The sequence below is a fragment of the Xiphophorus maculatus genome, chromosome 2, assembly GCF_002775205.1.
Source record: "Xiphophorus maculatus strain JP 163 A chromosome 2, X_maculatus-5.0-male, whole genome shotgun sequence".
Classification (NCBI taxonomy): Eukaryota; Metazoa; Chordata; class Actinopteri; order Cyprinodontiformes; family Poeciliidae; genus Xiphophorus; species Xiphophorus maculatus.
In genome coordinates this window covers 1,090,333-1,111,385 of record NC_036444.1, presented here as the reverse complement: position 1 = coordinate 1,111,385, position 21,053 = coordinate 1,090,333, and the positions used below count along the sequence as shown (strand labels likewise).

The 21,053-nt window shown below is 42.7% G+C and overlaps 2 protein-coding genes across 2 annotated transcripts; one reads left to right on the top strand and one right to left on the bottom strand.

Moving 5' to 3' along the window:
• The first annotated feature begins 419 nt into the window (after positions 1-419).
• On the top strand, positions 420-5,245 carry hsbp1 (heat shock factor binding protein 1). Its single transcript, XM_005795762.3, has 4 exons — positions 420-598; positions 2,858-2,924; positions 3,016-3,142; positions 4,218-5,245. The coding sequence occupies exons 1-3, from the start codon at positions 554-556 to the stop codon at positions 3,138-3,140; spliced, it is 237 nt and encodes a 78-aa protein (XP_005795819.1). The 5' UTR covers positions 420-553; the 3' UTR covers positions 3,141-3,142; positions 4,218-5,245.
• On the bottom strand, positions 4,832-20,825 carry LOC102223095 (DNA topoisomerase I, mitochondrial-like). Its single transcript, XM_005795763.3, has 20 exons — positions 20,743-20,825; positions 20,382-20,510; positions 17,621-17,669; positions 17,493-17,527; positions 16,478-16,585; positions 16,301-16,388; positions 16,053-16,180; positions 15,865-15,980; positions 15,330-15,451; positions 13,866-13,988; positions 13,577-13,764; positions 12,865-13,009; positions 12,064-12,207; positions 11,791-11,976; positions 9,764-9,832; positions 7,904-8,018; positions 6,967-7,094; positions 6,344-6,444; positions 5,893-6,042; positions 4,832-5,168 (listed from the first exon to the last, which is right to left on the bottom strand). Exons 2-20 carry the CDS (start codon positions 20,495-20,497, stop codon positions 5,066-5,068), a joined length of 2,214 nt encoding a protein of 737 aa, XP_005795820.2. The 5' UTR covers positions 20,498-20,510; positions 20,743-20,825; the 3' UTR covers positions 4,832-5,065.
• Positions 20,826-21,053: the final 228 nt, after the last annotated feature.

Sequence of the window (21,053 nt, the reverse complement as noted above, 5' to 3'; positions counted from 1 at the left end):
AAGCTAGGGTCAAAAAGTTGATGCAGATCTCGCAAATTAACCACTTAAATCTTGGAGGACTTCTGGTCTTTTTGTCAGAATTATGTGACTTAAAATATCAGCAAACTTCATTTCTTTCTTGAAAGGTTTAAATGTCAGAAAAGTACATCTCTAGCCATTGATTTTTTTATGGCAAATATGTGTAATTAAACTAAAAATTTGAGGGTTTTGGTGGAAATTTACTCTAACTACACAGAAATACCGTGTAATTCACACTTGTGTTCCCAACTGAACTTTGATTTTACAGGAAAACTTGCCACTCATAACATGTCGGACGCGCTGACGTGCCATTTGTGCGGGACAATGCAGCGGGTGCAGCATCTACCGTAACGTTTCTATGCTGATTTATATCAGCATCGAGAGCCAGCTCTTCTCGCGAGACTTTGTTTGTTGTGGAACAGCTGAGTGGGTGGCTGGAGGTACTTGCGGCCAGTTACCGACTCAACAGCACAGCTGCGGCCTCATAGCTGAGTTTCAGCCCCGTGAAGATTTTGTTTCCAGCTCGTTGGACGCCATGGCTGAGACGGACCCGAAGTCGGTGCAGGACCTCACCAACGTGGTGAGTCGTGACGCAAGGCTAGCTAACGATGCTAACATGAATGCTAACGGAGCTAGGCTAGGTCCCAGAGTTTAACCCGAAAGTGACAGAAATTATCAGCTTTTATTCCGCATTATGTGTGAAATGTTCACATGCTAACACGTCTGTTAAGTCTGTTTATAAAATGTATTAAATTCTCTTCCAATTAAAAGCTACATGTCATTTATTGGATCCAAACAGCGGAGCTTTTTATTCTGTGATTTAATACATTAGTGTTCAACTCTGAGCTGATGTCCATTTTAATTAGTAAATAAAATCTGTAATAGTTATTCTACAGTCTGCAGGGCTCTTTGGTCAGGTGTCTGCTGTTTCCATGGAGATGGAGTTGATTCAGGCGTCAGGTGTAGGCGTAAAGTTCAGCATGTTGACCAGCAGAGATTAAATGAAACATGTCAGTCTACCGTCAACACGGCATCACATGGCAACCACGTGTTGTTTTTAGAACTGGGAGCATCTCTAAACCTCAAATAGCTGACCTTTGACCTCAAATCCCAGAGGAGTTACACGGAGGTTTCATGGATGCAGACAGAGGAGGAGGGAGTTGAAACCATCTCTTCCCCGACTCCAACATCCCTCCAACCTCATGGCCTGATGGCGATCTAAAGAGGAGTGGCCAAAGCAAAGGAGGTGGATCAGCAGGGGCCGTCTTCCAGCATCACCATCCACATTTAATTCCGGTGGGATAAATGAATCATATTTGAATTGAGTTTTGAATTCCCAGTCCTTTGCTGTGGTGACTGGACACACACTGAAGCTGCACTGCATGTTGCAGCTGTGACCCTGACCAGTGCAGATGAAGACGCCCCACTGAGCTGCAGGTCAGAGTTGCTCCCACCCACCCAGTCATCATCAGTTTGAGCCTTTGGGAAACTCCTCCGGTCCCGTCACCATGACGATTTTTAAAAACCTGCCAATCAAATGAATTTGCTGCCATTTTTAAAATACTAGAGGACAAACAAGAAAACGTGGCAGCAACGTGTTGCTGTGGAAACTCAGTGGATGGATGTAGTCAGGAACACGACTGACCCTCCTCTTCTCCTCTTCCTCAGTTCATGAAGCTTCAGATCTGAGCATAAAGGACAGGAAAAGGTTTTAATTTGATTTGACTAAATATTGCTTTCACTTTCAACATTACACTGTTTTGATGTATCCTGCAGTGCTTGTCATTATGTAAGTTTTGAAATCAGATTTTTTCTGCATTTATCAATAATATTAGCTTTTGTATTCTTTAAGTCTAAATTAGTAGAAACTATTTATGTATTTAGCAACAGAGTGAGATTAGAGAGATTAATAACTGACAGAATGTAAACCTGTGGAGGTGAATTAAAGAGGCATTTCCATGGTTACCCATCTTTTCTATTGTCGGCATGGAAACAAGCTGTTGACCATTTTTTTGTCCTTTTATGAAAAGAAAGTGACCCGAGGCTTTGGTTCTGTGGAGTGGGAGAAGAATCCAATTTATTCTCCAACGTTGAGCAAATAAACGAGAAATTTTACTGTTTGCTCCTGAAGACATTTTAAATCTAAAAACACAAGGTTTTCTTGTAAACATTCAGTTTTTCTTCTGAAGAGGAAGAAAAGGGTGAATTAGTGTAAATATGGGATTTATCTGGTTGCTGTTTAGTGTATCTGTAGCGCCGCCCTGCAGGTGAATGTCTAAACATAATGTGAGTGAAATGATTAATGGTCAACCAATCAAAAAAAGGCAGTTTGTTGAAATCAGCAGTAATTAAGCCAAAACTGTACAAAAATATCAACATTTTGTATTTAAGATGAAAAAAACTGTAAATCTGTTTTACCCAGAACTCATCTAGTGGGTTTTAACTTCACCTGGTTCACATTAGGTTAAGAAAACTCACCTTTTCATCCAGTTAACCGGTTAATATGAAATAATCCCCAGGTCAGAAAGGCCTGATCTTTTCATTTAGGATTTTTGTACCTGCATCTTTTGCTACAAATGATCAAAAGTTCACTGACGAAATGCTGCTGATGCATTTAAAAAGGAATTTATTTGTATTTTTAATGTATTTCTAATATTGTTTTAAATAAGCTTAAATGATTAAATGGAAAAAAATATCTGTCAGAATAATTGACAACTGAAATAATGTTTAGCTGACCTTTGACCTGTCCTCTGGGCGGCACGCTGGTCAGTCCTGATGATTCTCCCTGCAGAGCAGAAATCAAACGTAGCTTTAATTCCCGCGGGTTTTGTCTCTGCAGGTCCAGACTTTGCTGCAGCAGATGCAGGATAAGTTCCAGACGATGTCGGACCAGATCATCGGCAGGAATATCCTAAACATGGCTGCCGCAGCAGATTAGCGTAGAAAAGTAATCTAGATTTATCTAAAGCTCTAAATGAACCTTAACTTGCTGCTCACTCGATGAGATGAGCACACGCATCGACGACCTGGAGAAGAACATCGCCGACCTGATGACCCAGGCCGGGGTGGAGGAGATCGAGGCGGCGCCGGAGAAGCCCAAAGAGAGCCAAGGGTCATCATGAAGGTGAGAGGGAGCGGCGCCCCCTTCAGGCTCCTGCTGGGACTTCATGTTCCTCACCGGCTCTGTCTCAAGGTTATCATAGTCAACTAAAACTAACCAAAACTGAAATAAAAACTAATTAATGGGGAAAAACTAGCTAACTAGAACTATATTATGCTTTTATAAAACTAAAACAAACCGATTATAGATACATCTTTCATTTTTGTGTTTATGAATCTATTCAAACTGATAAATTATTTTTTTCCCCACACTAGCAGTTTGTCAGCTGTCCATGTTCCTCCTGGCGGCTATGCTACGCTAGCCCCTGCAGCAGAAGTTTGGCTAACCAATGCAAAAAAAAAAAAACCTACATTTGTTTGGTTTTCACTAAAGTCCATTCAAGCTTTGTGTCCAGTTATGAAGAGAACATTATTTTAATATCCACGTTGGATCTTTCTTGATTGCGTCGTTCTCTGGACCGTTTATTCAACAATAATTGGACTGAGATTTTGTATACATAAATTAATAAATACTAGAACATTTTCAAAAATGGATACTTTGACCTTTTTAAAGGTTTTTTAACCAAAGTTAATTTTTAACTTTGGTTAAAAATTAACCAAAGTATCAAAAAACAAAATCTGCTTTAATAAAAACTAGTAAACCCACTAAATTAACTAAAGACAAAAAGTCAAAGAAATAAAACTAAGAAACCAAAACGAGGTTTGATACGGTAACAAACGTTGCTGTTAAATTGTCCCAGAAATTATCACAATAAACGATAATATTGTTTTGAGACCACTTAAGTAATATAATGGTAATGGTATAATAATGCAAAAACACATTTTCAAAGATCAAAAAACTTTAAACAAATGTAAAGTTTGTTAGATTCCACTGGAACTGGAAGGCATTTTAAATAAAACATTTAACTGAAGTCCTCAGAAAAGGTTTAGTGGAGACCAAAGCGCCAGAATGAAGACTAATCATCCAGTTTCTGGTAGAAGGAGAAATTTTAACTCATGGAAATGAAAAGTTTAAATTAGCCATGTGATGAATGTTGCGCAGCCTGGAGGATTGAAGTTGGTTTCTCTTCTGCCCTCAGGCTCCTGGCGGCCCGACGGTCCTGGACCCGGGAGCAGCAGAACTTTTCCACTGAAAAATCGACTTGTTGGTGTCATGTTGTGTGAAATGCTTTTTTTATATAGTGAGTTTTGTGAAACGGTTCCAGTGAATGACTTGAAGAGCTGAACATTGTAAGCTAGACTAGTTTAATGTGTCCTGAACCTTTTAAAGCAGAGATTATTGATCAACCCTGGAGGTGGACGCTACTGGGTCAGAACCAGTAAGCCCAGTAACCCAACGGACGGACGCATTCCACTCCCAATGTTCTTCTATTAACACTGAAGTTTGTAATCTGTGCTTAATATTTAACTATTTGCTTAGTAATGAAGAAAACTCAACAACTCTAAGGTGCTTTGTGTTTTTCTAATGTTTCCACCAGCATGACCAGCAGTCGCTTCTCATTTTATTCTATTTTTATTCACTTTAAATGTTTAAATTAAAGCCAATAAACTCCTGCATGAATTATTCACACCTAAAGAAACTGTTTATCTCCCATGATGAATTTATTGAAAAACAGAAGCAAAGGAAATGAGACGCCATCATCTCCAAAAATGACATTTTACAACATTTTAAAAATTCAGGCTTCTGACTAACTTTATTTACATTTTTCATGCAAATTATGAGCCTTTATTGAGACTAATTCAAATCAAATGTACAACAATCAACAGCAGTTATTGAAATTGAGTGCAAAAAGCAAACAAATTAGCATTGAAGTAACATTGAGGCAAAGCTTGATCACTTCATCTACAGCGCAACAAACCAGAAACAGGATGATAAAGTACTGAATATTAATAAAGTAATCGGTCCGGGTCGGATTCTGGTTCCGGGTCAGAACTCAAAGTCAGCCTCCGTCATGTCGATGGCCCAGGCGAACTTCTCCCGCTGGGTTTTATTGTAGATCTTTTCTATGGGTACGTCCATGTTCTTACACCTGACCCCACAGAAAAACGTAAAACTTTTCACTTCCACACAAAATGTCCAAACAGAAATAAACTGTTTCTGAGTAAAGGAAGTCTAAGTGGTTTATTTTCAACCTGTGGTTTGTTACGACCCGTTTGTCCAGAACCAAACCTGATTTATTTAAAACATCGAGACTAAGACGCTCGTGATAAAATAACATTCGATTAAAAAGTGTCATTTCTCCACAGATTATCTTTGACTGAAGAATCATTACAGCAGGTTATGATCAGCGACGCTTTATTCCATCCAGAAATGTTTTGGTGTCGAAGCTTTTCGATAGATTTTGATAGCTGTTTTTTTACAGTTACCTTTCAGGACTTGATTTAAAATTACTTTTCTACAAAGTAACTCATTTGTTTCATTAAAATATTGAAATATTTGATAGTTGAATAAAAAAAAAAAAAAAATTGTGCTTTTGGAGCCCAGTGAGCAAAAATGAGTTAAAGTTTTGGCACCACTGACCCAGAGGACACATTTATGGAGAATTTTTTATTTTCTGAATGAATCGACGTTTGACTTTAAAAAAGTTCTGAAATTCAGATTTTTGTGTTTCAAAATCAAACTGCCTAAAAATGACATTTTCTATTTTTTAAAAATACTTAGAAGCTGATAAAACAATTCAGGCAGAACCCTGAACCAGAAGGTTTAACACTGAAAGCTTCAGCAGAACCAGAACCGGGTCGGTTTTTGCTTACCAGGCCACGCTGATCCGCGGGTCCAGGTAGTTGAGCTTGGAAGTACCGAGTGCGATCTGCTTGTTCTCCTCTCTGTCCGTCGCCTGGAGCTCCATCTTCAGCAGCTGGTCCTCACAGCGCTTCACCGCCGCCGCCTTCCTGTCCACCATGCTGACGCCAAACAGGACAAACCTCACATATAAACGCTAACACTGTTAGCGGTCTGTCAGTGCTACTCACACTGACACCAAACAGGAACAAGCCACTAAAGCTAATGCTAACGCTGTTAGCGGTCTGTCAGTGTTGGACTAACCGACTCTAAAACCTAAAACGGGTTTTTCTGCATCCTGAGGAGAAAATGTTTTAAACGTCTGAATGTCTCTGAGCTCATTGGCTGTGATGCCGATAAAGTGTAAAACAGTCCAATAATAGTTAAATATCAATAATGATGATGATGTTTTAGTGTTTCCACCTCTGCAGCTTGCTGTCCGGACCGTCTTTGGTTTTCATTTCCTTCTTGGCCAGTTTCAGTTCCGTCTTGGCTAGAGCCAGCTGCTCCTTTCTAGCAACAATCTGGGGAGGGGCGACAGGAACATTTCTCATAACCAGAGAATAACACGCTCTCTAAAATTATAGCAGTGCCTAAAAAACATGGAGATTAGCAGAATGCTGGCTGAGCTCTGATGCATTTAAATGGTAGTTTAATGGTTCCTATTTAATTAGTTGGAACAGATTTTATGAATTTTTTTCCCCAATGTAAAAATAATACAGTAAAAATGCAGTAAGTTTAGTTTTTATAAAATACAGTCACAGGGATGTCGCCATACACTGATGCATTCTGGGTAGATGATATATGCTGCGTGCTACAAAGCAATGAAATCAAAAACAAGGTGTATGTAGGAGAAACGACATCCAGTCCAACATGTTCTAGTCGAGGATTCCTCTAAAGTCAGTTGAGCAGCGCTGACCGTTTCCGTCCGTCTGGACCGACCCGTTTTCCCCCAGAGGGATGCTCTCTCTAACCAATCAGGTCGCAGCATTAATCATGGACGCCGTCAGAGCGACTCTGATTGGCCGGGCTGAGCGGGAGCTCACCTTGGAGTGCAGGTTGGCCATCGACTGTTCGAAGGTTTTTGGCGGCGCCCGCTGGTGGTTGCAGAGAATAGCGACGGCTCTGTTGGCTCTGTTGTAGGACAGCAGCTTCTCCGCCACGTTGTCAGACTCTGCAGGAGGAACAAGATTTAAAATCAGCTGCAGGATGAAACCTATAAAAATGTTTTACATGGAATTCAAACCGTCTCCATGTTGTGACAGTTTACAAGACACAATCTGAACAGATCGACCTCCTCCCTGAGCGGCTACTGCTGTCTGGAGAAATGAACCAAAAACAACCAATCAGAGCCAGGAGGAGCTTAGCGCTGTCAATCAACCTCATGTACTTGCTGCTAAGGGTGGAGAAACAACTTACCGTCCAGGGAAACCGTTTATCTGCCATCATCAGTGGCTATGCTAACTAAGCTTAGCAGAGAGCAGGGGATGGAGCAGTGCCACACAAAAGAGTGACTGACAGCGCTAAGACCCACCTCCAGGCTCTGATTGGTTGTTTCTACTTGGCACTGAGAGAAGGCGGAGAAGCTTGATTTAGTTGTTTTCAGATTTGTCTCAAATGACAGTGACAGGATGAGACAGATGTGTAAAAATATTTTTATAAAAGTTTCATCAACCTGCAGTTTTAAACATGATGCAGCAGCTTCACCTCTCACTAACACATGGAAGCAGTTCTGAACTGTTCTTTATCTTTTTATTTTTACAGAGTTGAACATCCCCCCCGCCCCCCCGCATCAGTTTGAGTATCGGCTCCAGAAATGAGACACCTGACTCTCTGTGACGCCGGTGATGGAGCCGGGTCAAGGTTCTGGCGGCTCAGGTAATCTGCTGCTGGCTGACGCTCAGATATCTGGGAGAAGCTAATACTAGTGGTATCAGGTGTGGCGGTCTGAGCGGCGGCGGCCGGTCAGACGGCGCTGCTTACTGTTGGTTAGCTGCCGCAGCTGCTGCTGCAGGGTGATGGAGGCGTTGTACGTCCTGAACACCTTGGCAGTCAGGTCCGGCATCAGAGAGCTCAGGTGTTTGTTCAGGAGGGCCGTCTGGGAGGAGCAAACAGGCAGCAGGTCAAACACACACACACACACACAGCTTTCTGGAAACCATTACACTCTCAGCCACCAGGTGGCAGTGTGGTCACACACTTCTGGAGGGAAACAAACCAGATTCAGAAAACTTTGATCTGTAGGTTTTAGGATCATCAGTGATGCTGAAATTTTCCATGTTAGTTTTTAGTTTAAGTAACCAAAAGAAATCATGAATGAATGAAAAGGAGCAGAAAGTACAAACTTATATCTGCTTTAGGTCACACAAAGAGAATATGAGCCGTTTGACTAGGTATTAAAATACAACCTAATAATCCTTTACCTGATTTAAACACAGCAAATGTTTGTTCATTCAACTTTTATATTTAGATAAGATTTGATGACAAATGTTCATCAGTGACACCAATAAATGAGCGAAGAACAGGAAGTGGATTTATCATCCAGCAACATTTATTGTGAAAGGCTTAACTACATTTAACCTCTGACCCTTCCACTCGCCTGTAACTGGTCCAGTCTGCTGCTGGACCAGCTACCAGTCCGGACCAGCTACCAGTCCAGTCTGCAGCACACGGTGGCAGGTTTTGTGTGGAAATTCGTCTCCCCAGTGTGATTCCGGTAAATTTTCCCCCCAGTTTCATTTTATCTGCCAGAGTCCATCCGCTGCCTCTTTTGAAACTCCGTTGCTGCTTTCAGTCTCTCGCTCTAAAATTCTCGCTCTTCTCCTCCCGTTGCTTCGCTTAAGCCCTTTCATCTCTGCACACCAACAGCTCTTCCTCATTCAATCTCATTTCCTGCACCTGGCAATTTATTCCCTGCTTTTTGCTTTACCACAGCTTTTTGTCCATAGAAGAGATAGAAAAGTGTAATTCCATTTTACTTTCTCCATTTTTTCTTTACACACCTCAGAAGTTTCTGATGCGTTTTACACAGCGCCACCAGACCCAAAGTTCAAATTGTTCTCATCACAAAACCTGCAATTATTCCCAGCAGCTTCCAGCAGGACAGAATCCTCACCAGGTCACTGGTTCCATCACCGGTGTAGCAGCCATTAGCATTTAGCAGCCGTTAGCGTGTAGCAGCCGTTGGCGCGTAGCAGCCGTTATCATGTAGCAGCTGGTTTAATTAACATTTAGCAGCCGGTTTAATTAATGTTTAGAAGTCATTAGCATTTAGCAGCCGTTAGCGTGTAGCAGCCGGTTTAATTACCGTTTAGCAACCGTTAGCCTTTAGCAGCCGTAAGCGTGTAGCAGCCGGTTTAATTAATGTTTAGCAGTCATTAGCATTTAGCAGCCGTTAGCATGTAGTAGCCGGTTTAATTAACGTTTAGCAACCGTCAGCCTTTAGCAGCCGTAAGCATGTAGCAGCCGGTTTAATTAACGTTTAGCAGTCATTAGCATTTAGCAGCCGTTAGCGTGTAGCAGCCGGTTTAATTACCGTTTAGCAACCGTTAGCCTTTAGCAGCCGTAAGCGTGTAGCAGCCGGTTTAATTAATGTTTAGCAGTCATTAGCATTTAGCAGCCGTTAGCATGTAGTAGCCGGTTTAATTAACGTTTAGCAACCGTTAGCCTTTAGCAGCCGTAAGCATGTAGCAGCCGGTTTAATTAACGTTTAGCAGTCATTAGCCTTTAGCAGCCGTAAGCGTGTAGTAGCCGGTTTAATTAACGTATAGCAGCCGTTAGCCTTTAGCAGTGGTTCTGAAAGTGACCGATGGACCGACACGGAGCGAGGAAGCAGGAACTCACATTTAGACGGTCGAAGAGTTCGTCTCCAGGATCCTTGCTCTCCATGAAAAGCTTAATATTCTTGAAAACCTGAAAACATAAAAAATAAATGAGTCTGAACCATTAATTCAGCTATGACTAGAGAGGCTATGGACAAAAACAGAAAACATGTCTGAAGTTAAAGTTTCTTATATCTTGTGTGGTTGAAAAAAGGAGAGAAACAAAACAATAGGCCTTCGCAGCGTTTGCTGCTCGGACCTAATGAATAACAACGAACTGAACGATCGAACAACACAGGAAAAAAATCCCCAAAAAAGAAATAAAGTTGTTGGTTCTCTTCCAGCTGTTCAACATGAAGCCTTGCATAAAAGTTAAACTCATCCAAAGATTCAGATCAGAAAAATCATATAAAAATAAAACGACTCCAATTATTGCAGATATCTTCTGAGAAGTTACAGAAAACATGGGGTCTTTGTTCGTCGCTACCTGATGAAGCCGTTGCTTCACTGTTGAACTGCTAATGAGGGCCGTCCCTCTGGCTCTTAGACAAAGACTCAGCAGCGCTGATCAATATGTATTCAGCTGGTCCATTCTCAGAGATTCAGTGCAATCAGTTATTGACAGATCATTATTCATCCCATTGTTACTCACTTACACACAATCTGATCCATAAATTACTCCAGACACATCACCTCTGCTGCATCTATGCTATTATGTTACGGCATCGCCATCCATCACAACAGTTGCAGCCCGTCTAAATGTTAAATGCAGCTTCTGGTGAAGTTTGTTTAAGGATGTTTCCCTCCTGATGGTCCGGTCGACCCGGTTCTACTGGAACCAGAACTCCATCATCTGCTCCACCTCCAGCTGCTGTGGTTCTCTTTCTCTCTGCTGAGTCAACGGTTTAATGTTTTGCCTGGTTGCTGCATTAGTTTAAAGGTTTTAAAGCTAAATAAGTGAGAAATTGAAATGCCATCATTTGATTCTTGTTCCATTTTATTCCAAGTGACATTTAGCAGCAATCACACTGATTTGCCAGGGAATTGATGATGCTAAAATATGCAGAGACTAATTAATTCTAGCTAATGTGATGCTTTTGAATGCACTCATTTGAATAATTATATGTTCTGCCAAGAAACAAAACACTTTGGCTGTCAGGTGTTAACATTCCCTTCCTCATCTCTGGAACAGAGGATAGCGCGGGTCGACACCGGAGGAGAGGTTACACATTTACATTTATGCAACATGCAGACGCACACAGACGACTGCTGCTTTAAGGTTCCAATTAAATCTAAAAATTACACAAATGCATCTATTTTCTCTGTTGGAGCTCAAAAAACACGACTCGGTAATATTGTCTTGTGTTTATGAAGGACAAGTAACTAAAACTGCAGAAAAAGACCTTTCCAAGAACTCTATTGAGACAAAAATGTTAATTTAACTAGAAATGGAGTTTTTTTATTTAATTTGCTGCATACCTGCATCTGTTTTAACAAGTAAAGAATCTAAAAGCCATTAAACCACGAATGCCTCCACGTTGCTTCAATCACTCTTTCAATTCAGTGATTTTGCTTCTTCTTCCTTCCTGGAGGAGAAGAAACTTGACAAAAACAGTAGAGATGCAGCAAAGAGCAGAGCGCAGCCGCAGCTGGAGAAATAAAGCTAAATATGTGAAATCAGGTTTAATTTGCAGAGTCTGTAATTAATTCCTCACACTGGTAATGAAAAACCAGTGGGATCATTTTCTGAAGCAGGTGTCGACCCCCAGTGGGCCGTCGCTGTTTGTGTCTGAAGCTTGTGCATCAGATATACGGTTGTACCAGAAATGAGCGATTACAATGGTTCCGGTCAGAAACTTTATATGTAAAAACAATGTAATTCATAGCATGAGAATATTCATAGCATGAGAATATAATTTCACAGATTCATGAGAATCTGTGAAATTAATTTATCAAAACGAAAGCCTTAAAGTCTTGGCCTTGATCTAAAATAATCACCCAAACTGAAACGGATGGACATAAAACCTGCATCATGTTTTGTTTCTGTACCTTCTTGATGACCGGCACCTTGTTGTAGTAGCGGATGGAGTCTTTCCCCAGGAAGTCGAACTCCACCACGCACTCGCTGCCGTCCAGCTCGTCGTGGAGCGTGATGTGCTCGACGCGCAGCGAGCAGCAGCCGACCGTGTCCGCCGTCTCGCCCTCCTCCTTCTCGTTTCCCGCTCTCAGGGCGAGCTGCGGCACGGAAACACGTCCGTCAGCTCAGACACATTTAACAGAACCACGGCGCACAGAGCAGAGCCCGGCTGGCGACCCAAACACCTTGTCTATGAAGTACAGGGCCACGGCTCTCTGCCTCGCCACCATCTGCTTGGACTTGAGGTCGCGGAGGTAACCGTCCCGGATGCTGTCCACGCACGACTTGAGCTTCCGAGCAACCTCGTATTTCTCCCAGTCCTTCTCTCCCTGCAGGTCAGATTGGAGCAAGGAGAGACAGACTGAGGATAATAAACCGGAGACGGAATGATCACAAATTAAAAATATTCTGCAGATAATATCATGAATGCAGATCGAAACTAAAACTAGAAGGAAGAGGCTTTCCTCTGGAACGACGGATCAAACGGGGAACATGTTTATTCACTCAACCTGGATGATCCACACATAAAAGTAATATCTGGTAAAATGCTGAGCTGCATTTTAAAGGGGCACAAAGCATCTCTGGGAAGCGGACGGATAATTCACAAAGTCAGCCCTCTTTACTCCGACACCACTAAATACAATCCAATAAAACCGCGTCTAATTTAAAGACTCTGGAGGAGCTGCAGAGACACATGGCTCAGGTGGCAGAATCCCTCAGAAGGATAGCTGTTAGCCTAGCCGTTAGCATGGCTGTGAACTCCATCAATCTGACCTTTGTGGCAGGAAGGAAGTCATCGATAAACGGAACTCCTATTTGCCAGAAACCAGGAAGCCTTCACAGCGAACACGCTGGAGGCAAGTTTAAAGTTTAGACCTGCAGGTGAAACAACAACTACAGTCACCACAGACCGCCTTCACAGACCGTCTTCACCGCGGACCACCATCCCCACAGACCACCTTCACCACGGACTTCAGTCTGGATACCTTCAGTTTGGAGTTGGCGTTGAGCATAATGTACTTAATGGATCCCTGGACGTTCTCGGTCCAGCTGGCCAGCCACGTCACGGTGTTGTCGTGCCGTACTTCCTTCCAGTGGTGACCAGCAGGGGGCGCAGGTGGCGTGGCCTCTCTGCAGAAACAGAAACAGGAGTCAGTGCTGCTTCCCCTCAGGGGGAACAGGAGAGAAGCTGCAGGGCTTCTGGGTAATTAGGGGGAAATAAATATTCATCCACACTAGTTTAAGGGAAATAAAGACCCAAATGTTCCACTAAAATAACTCTTCAATGTTTTCTAAGGCTGAAACAATTAACTAAATAAATGGTGATTAATCTGGCTGTTACATGTAGCATTAATATTAGACGCAGCCTTACATGAGTGTAAAATAACCGAGTTTTCCTGCTGTTGATGAGAGGAGCGGCCATATTGTCACACAAACTCGGCCTTACAAGTCGTCACTAGGAGAAGTTTGAATTGCTCCCAGTTTCCCAGTGGGAAGTCTGAATTTTCCAACTGGGAATTCAGAATTTCTGAGTAGAACTGAAATGCAGCAATACATTGGAAATGAGAGGAACCTCAGTTTCCAGTATTCACTCCCTGGAAACCTCAGGGAGTGAATACTTTCCAGATCAACCCTTTTTTCCTTTCCGTCCTGGTTTTTTAAGTTTGCAGGTCTCACCTGACAACACCTCCCACTCACTTGCTGCAGTTGATGATGACATCTTCCGGTTGGATCCGTTTCTTCAGCATTCCCTGCTTGGGATGCTCTCCTCTCCCTCGGAACAGACCTGGAGGCTCCAACTTAAAATTCCCGATGCGTTCTCTGTGGCTATCCAGCAGGCAGTAGCCATATTTATCCACGATCTTCTGATTGGCATCTTTCTGATCCTATGGCAGATACACAGTACAGACAGAGCGTCGCTTTCAGGTGGGAAACCGACGGCAACGTTCCCAGAGGAGATCAGCGGAGGGAGCAGGCGGAGCGTTACCTGCTTCTCCTCTTTGCTCAGAGCCTTCCTGGCTTCCACCTTGTCTTTATGGAAGGCGTGGAGTTCTCTGAAGTCACACTTCTCCAGATCTGTGATCACTAACCGCTCCTGACGGGTCATCTCCTAACACACCACAAACCAGTTAACATGAAACTGGGATTTCTTACCTGAACTGGACTCAGACTGATGAAACTATTAACACATTAAATTATTCTATAACTGACGACAGTGATGCATAAAGTGCTGCTGAGCTGCATGGGAAAGTATTCAGCTGCACCTTCAGCTTTATACAAGACAGTCGTTCTGAATGGACCTGCAGTTCTGACCCAGAGGTTCTGTCCATGTTCTCCCTGTGGTTCCATTATGTTTCCGTTTAAACCAGTCAGGTTAGAGAAATGGGTTATAAACATGTTTGCTACATTTTGTGCACCACTTCATCCTCAGATGATCAGATTTCTCCTCCTCAGTCCTTCCTGTTTTCAGCTCCTTTCAGGATGAGCCGTTTTAGGGTCTCTGTCACTTTTATGCAAATAAGCTGCAGCTGGCCACGCCCCCACCTCAATGTTCTACAATGTTCAAAGTTCTACAACGGTACATCTTTGACCCTGAGTCAGACCCAGAAGCAGAAGAGGATCGTCCTGAACATCCAGGATGCAGCAGCTCCACCTGGGTTGCTAGGTAACGAGGTAGGACACCAAAAACATGAACTTATTGCCAGAAAACGGCTGGATGGCGTTTTTAGTGCCGAGACCGTTTCTGGAAAAGGTAGAGACACAAATAGAAAAACAAAAACCTGTAAAAAGTGAATTTTTAAAATCAAAGATCCCCTTTAAAGTGACGATGTTTGGTGCTGAGACGGCTGGAGATGGAACCAGAACCCCTGGCGACCCCAGTGGGATAAGCGTGTATGATGATGGATGGATGGGCTTGGTGCTGAATCAGCTGAACATCTTTACACTCCAACCAGCATCACATCAACAGGCTTCACACTCATTAAAGCTGCTGCAGGTCAACACAGGCCAACAAAACGAGCCGTGAAGGCTCAGCCCATCGTTAACGATCGATAAACCCGTCCAGTCACCAAACCTGAACTGGATCTGAACCGATCAGATATCAATAAAACAAACAGCATCCATCTGTCGCAGTCAGTCAGTCAGGCTGACTGGCAGCGGGCGGTGGGCGGGCTCCGGGGGCAGCGGAGCGCGGACGGCTTTTCTGGCTATAATAAAACATCATAATTGGATTTGTTCATATGCAGGGAAGCCAGTTGTCTGGATTAGCATATCAATGCTTTCACATAAATCGTATTTTCAAGAGCATTGAGCACTAAGCGCCGCAAAATTAATTCTGCATGATGTGCTTTGAGGCTCGGTTTCCTCTACAGAGAGGATATTACTACACACACCCTCCCACACCCACACACACACGTTCCAGCAGCCAATGGGAACGCCGGTCTGGTCCTACCTTCCTCCAGTCTTTGAAGAAGTTCTCACGAAACACCTTCTTGGTTGTGTATTCATGGTCCAACATCTGGGCAAAGAAAAGCGCCACCTCCTCTGCTGCCAGGCTCAGCTTCATCTTCTTACCTGCACACAAACACAGGCCTCACCTGGACGCCTCACCTGGACGCCTCACCTGGCGGCCGTCCAGCCGCGGAGCGCTGGGACGGCTCCCTCACATCCAGCAGCTTTCACAAACTTTTTACAGACTCTGAACCCAACTTGAGAAGTTCTGGGACTTATAGACAAAATATGTTTTTCTTTTTTCATTATTTTAAATTAAAAATTATTATATTTTTATAGTTTTAGCTTAATTCCTTTTCTGAATGTGCCGTTTCTGCAAATGGCCTTATCAGTTTCCTCAGAGGAGGCATTAAGTCACTGATTCTGGTGGTTCTGGAGTGAGAAGCTCCTGCTGCTGCCGCCTACTGGCAACTGATGATCAGAACCGGTGAATTCACCAGTGACCGGTTTTCCTGCCAGAATAAAACCGAACTGACCGTTGTAGAAGAAGTTAACGTCGTCAGGAAGAGGCTGGTACTCTGGAGGGAAGTAAGGTCCGTTGTGCTCCAAGGACTTCCATTTCACTCCGTCTTCGTACCGCTCTTCCTCCCACCTGACAGAAAGCAGCGAGATGAAAACAGGCGGAGACTAGCGACGGCAGGACGAACAGGACGGCGTTTCCTACCATCTCCAGCGGTTCTGCTCCTCCTCTTCCTTCTTCTTCGTCTTCAGCATTTTGGCTTCCTTGATCTCCTCCTTTGACCTCTTGGGTTTTTTGGTGACTGGCTGCTCTCCTTCCTCTTTCTTGACCCTCTGACAGAGACAAACGTTTAAGATGTGGATTGACGCCGCCCAGAACCAGAACCAGAACGTCCAGACAGGAGGTTCAGCCGGTCCAGAAGGAGGAAGACGCCAGCGGAGATGAAGGTTTACCTTTCTGGGTTTCTTCTTGGATTCTTTTTTCTGAGCTTCTTCTTCACTTGCTTCTTCTTCACTGAGGGGCTTGATTCCTCTCTCTGAGCTGCAGGAATGTGAGAGAACAAAGTCAGAGTAATAAAAATGGTGGCGCTTTTCAAACTCTTCAGTTTGATGAGAATCGGACGGACGTACAAGGATGCAGCTGCTTCCTCTATCGGCTCGTCTTTCACACGTTTCCTTTTCAATCCTTTCTTCTTCTTCTCAGTCAAGTCGCCCTGCAGCTCGAGTTTCATCAAATCACTGATCACACAGAGAAACAGCAGCGTTTATTTCACAAACTGTCTAAATCATGTTTTACCTTTGAGTTAAAAAAAAGCATTAATATTTTAGCCTTTGGTTTTACACAACATCCTGCAATAGTCATGTTTTAATCCCATCTGTGATTCATTTGGTTTCACTCAGACCATAATTAGCTTCCAGTTTTATCAAATTTTAATACATTTGGCATTTTATATCAAATTACAGCTTCATTACTGCTGTAATTGTTTCTCAGAAAAGAGAAACAATAAGAACACAATCATTTACTTCACACTCTGATAGTTAACCATCATGATAGCAGTCCCACTAATTATTATATAATTATAACTTTTAAAGAGGAAAAAACAATAATCACATGATGGAAGCTTGTAAATTTCCCAGCTAAGAAAAACATAATTAAACTCAGCAGTTTTAATTTAGTTCATTAAGATCACAGAGCGACTCATGATGAGAAGAGATGTCATGGAAATATGTCCAGAGTATCATCAATCATAAAATAAAGAGGAAAAACTGAAATGTTGAGGGATTTAATAATCAAAATGTTCCTGACCACCAAGTACCAGCCAGAATAGAACAGAAAAAACAACAGGAAGAATAAAATAAATAAAACCATCCTTCTCCCTGTGAGTGAGATTAGAATCCGTTAAGAACTACAGGAGTCAGACTGTGAGGCGGATCTGATGCAGCGTCCTGCTCAGGATCCAACTGCCATGAACTCATTTATTACCTCCTGACGTATTCTTCCTCTGCACCGGCTTACGCTCACTCTTAGAGATTTGCTCGTTATAGAGAAGATAAAAAGTCTCTGTTTGTGGTCAGTAAGCATCTAAACCTCGTGGGGAGGCAGAGAGAGAGGAGGAGGAAACAGATCACACATCAGGATGCCCACCTGGAGCTGCTGACCGGCTCCAGGATTTCCCTGACCTGTGAGGAAGACGAACCATTAAAGCTCAGCAGATGGAAACCAGTCAACATGAAAACTCCTCCATGCAGGCGCCGACAGAAAGGAGGGTTTACCTTCTTAGGAGGCCTGTCATTGTTCTTCTTCTCTTTGGACTTTGTTGACCTTGAATTATATAACAGAAAGTTGAGATAAAAGAAGAATGTGAGAAAAGACAAATAGTTTCTTTTAAACAACATTTAGGGTAATAGAGCCTCAAAGGCAGAAACAATCAGAAGCTTTTATTCAAACTTTTATGTCGTTTATTCAGATCAGATCTAAAGCGGACCTGGGGATTCTGACCGCTTCCCGGCCCAGGCTGGACCTCAGTGTGTCCTGGTCAAAACTACAAACCAAACATGTGAGACCATCCAAATATGCTGCTTTTATTTTGAAGGAGAACTTCCTCTACTCAACCTTCCAGTTCTGAGCACAGCGGTCTCGCTCTCATTGCAGCTGCAGTTTGTTGCCAAACAAGCAGCTCTGGAAACATTTAAGCCACCTGTGAAATGCAGACGTTCTCTGGTTAGAGTGTTTGGTTTGAGCATCGTAAGCAGAGCGCTGCTGGGCGACGGCTGCGTTCTTCTTCTGCGGGTCGCAAACCGTTCACACTGAAGTCCGACTGCAGTCGCATTTAATGAGAAGCATGAACGACAGAAAATCATAATTCATGAAAAAAGGAAACAGAAATTGGCTCTGACGCTAACCTGCTGGGTTTGGACCTCGTCAGTGACGGTCAGAACCTGATGATTCTCTGATTCAGTCTACGGTTCAGTTCTGGTGTGTTTCAGTTTGATCCAGACCAGCCGAACAGCTTCAGGTCGATTTATTTTGGTTTTCTGCTGCATAAATCAAAGGATTTTGAGCCGCAAACAAAAGGTTGAAAATAGTTTTTAACCGATGCCTAACTGCTGTCTCTATTTTAGTCGGGCAGTTTTGGGAAATGTGGCCCGGTTAACTAGCAGGGTCTCAGCGGATTAACACCGGTTCCACGCAGGGCGACGTGACAGGAGCTGCACACACTCCCAGCTGGATACATTATTCTTATTCTGTGGGTTTTTTTTTAAAGCTAAGCTCAGACAGAACCAGGATCAGAGGGGCGTGAAACACAAAGCAAGCAGTCAGACAGCCTGCTGCTCCCGGCGCCAGCCGCGCTTACAGGTGTCTGTTCATCCCTTCGCTCTCATCAATTACACGATCCAATGACGGATCGCTCCGCTCTCATTTGTCTGCTCACATATGCATGCTAATAAACGCGTCTGATATCAAAGTAAATTAATTTATTCATATGAAGATGGAGCGTTTACTGTACGATGTGTAATGAATGCCACCGGCCCTCCTGACACATTCTCTCTCTTACACTTTGTGTCTTTCATTTAGTTTCACACACACAGTCATATAAATGATCTTATTTATCAGCGGTTGAAGTACCGAGCCGCCAGAGTTAATTTGTCTCTCCATCTGAGCAACATGAAAGGCTGAGCTGAGCGTTGATGTGATCTGAGTGAAGCTGCAGATGTTGGATGAGCTCACTGGTCTGATAATGGTTCCAGTCTCTAATGGTGAACTAATGATTCAACACAGGCAAGGCGTCCTTTACATTGCTACCAGCAGCAGTTTCCATCCAAGTGTTATGCAAATCTTAATCAAACTTTTAAAATGTCACAAAAAAGAAAATGTGAATTCAATCTGCTGGTTTGGAGCGAATCCACCAGCGAATCGCAGAGCGTAACTTCATCAGGTGTTGAGTTGACGCTGCGCATGGCTGCAATAAACAGGAAGCAGAGCCTGGAAGCTAGCATGAACTCATCTCAGAAACAGGAGAGTCTCCTCCCAGCTGGAGGTTTTCAAAGTCTGGTGTCTCTGGTAAGGCAGGGAGAGTTTCCAACATCAGAACTTACTCAGCAAATGTTTCCATCTCCTGCTAGCATATTAACTTTTTTTGGAAAACCCAAACACAACCTGAAGTGAGCGTAAAAACGTTTTAGATAAATTAAGGAAATGATTTTGCATGACAGAGACATCAACAGAGCTGTACCGCTGGTACTAACGGCAACATTCAACTGCAGTAGCCACTGCTCAACCAAAAGAGGGCAGCACTGAGAAGGTTTTAGGCTAAATACTGGAGAATTAAACTCATTTACACAAAAATGTCACAGTTTGCACAGAAAGACAGAACACTTAAGGATCATTTTAGACATTTTATCTGGTTCATTTGAGGTTTAGTTTCTAAAACCTGAAATCAAAAGGTAATAAAAAAGTTTTTTTTTAACAGATAAATCTGAAATAATTTGAATATATATAAAAAAAACATATTTTTGTCACTAATTTCAGACAGAGAAAGAAAATTTCAGAAATATTTCCAGCCTCTGTTTCTTAAAATTTTGATGATTATGGTTTAGGAATAATTTTTAAAAAAATCTAATTCACCGTCTCAATAACAGAACGCAGAGGTTCGAGCCTCTACCGGGTCAGTCCGGGTCAGAATGAGGAAGACAGCAGACTGGACCTCCGTCACTGGAATAAAATATTTAACCGTTTCTATTCTTATGTACGAGATAAACCTGTATTGTCACATTTTGATTGAATAAAGAGAATCAGAGCACAATTATATATTTCTGAAGCAATACTTATAACAACTTTAGACACTGGAGGTTTTGTTGTGTATACTCTGTTTTCCTCTTGAGCTTTTGGCTTTTTTTACATAAACTCCGGGCAAAAATCAGAATTTCAGATTTTAAAATGCTGCAACTCTTAACTTTTAACCTAAATAAATCACGAGCGGAAACAGTTCGAGTTAAATAATTGTGAAAACGTTGTTCAGGTAAACACACACACCTTTTCTTCATCAGATCTCCACCGGAACCGGCATTCTCACGGTCACTCAACCGCTTCAGCTTCCTCCCTTTCTGCTTCAACTTCGCATCTCCTTTAGCGTCACTTTCTCTTCCCATTTTACCACAGTGTCTGACTGAGAACATTTACAGATTAGCTTTGTAACAAAAATACATTTAAATATACAAGAATATTTAAACACACACCCAAAATAAGCAGATTAAATATCCATATTAGCTAAATTTGACAATTAGCTTCCAAAATGTACCCACTTAAACAATTGACTGATTAACTAAATAAACAGATGACCACAACTGTGTTTTACTGCCAACCATAAATAAATTCACAGAGTTAACTCACTCACCGTTTGGAAGATTGACAAAAATTGGCTAATATAATCTATTTTCCGCGTCAAACACGAACTTTAAATCAACGTTTCCTCTGACGGTTAACCATGCAGGCGGCGGTCCCAGCTGAACTCTGATTGGCCCGTTTGAGTGGCGGTCAACTGCCATACCTGCATGTGATCACTGGGGGGAGCTAGAGGGCTCAAGGTGAGAAGCGGAAGGGGCGGGGACGGACCACTGTCAGTCTCATACCTTATTTGGAAATGGGACCATTGCATTCCGGAAATGAAGGGGGCGCTATTTCCCATGTTCTTCGCGGTCTCCCGTT

Bases quoted from the DNA above. Each gene is read 5' to 3' on its own strand.
- hsbp1 (XM_005795762.3), top strand. From the start codon at position 554: ATGGCTGAGACGGACCCGAAGTCGGTGCAGGACCTCACCAACGTG. The intron at 599-2,857 runs GTGAGTCGTGAC...TTGTCTCTGCAG, and splicing joins TGCAGGACCTCACCAACGTG to GTCCAGACTTTGCTGCAGCA. The intron at 2,925-3,015 runs ATATCCTAAACA...CTTGCTGCTCAC, and splicing joins GGACCAGATCATCGGCAGGA to TCGATGAGATGAGCACACGC.
- LOC102223095 (XM_005795763.3), bottom strand. From the start codon at position 20,497: ATGGGAAGAGAAAGTGACGCTAAAGGAGATGCGAAGTTGAAGCAGAAA. The intron at 15,981-16,052 runs GTAGGAAACGCC...GCTTTCTGTCAG, and splicing joins GAGCAGAACCGCTGGAGATG to GTGGGAGGAAGAGCGGTACG. The intron at 8,019-9,763 runs GTGAGTTCCTGC...TGCTCCTCCCAG, and splicing joins AACTCTTCGACCGTCTAAAT to ACGGCCCTCCTGAACAAACA.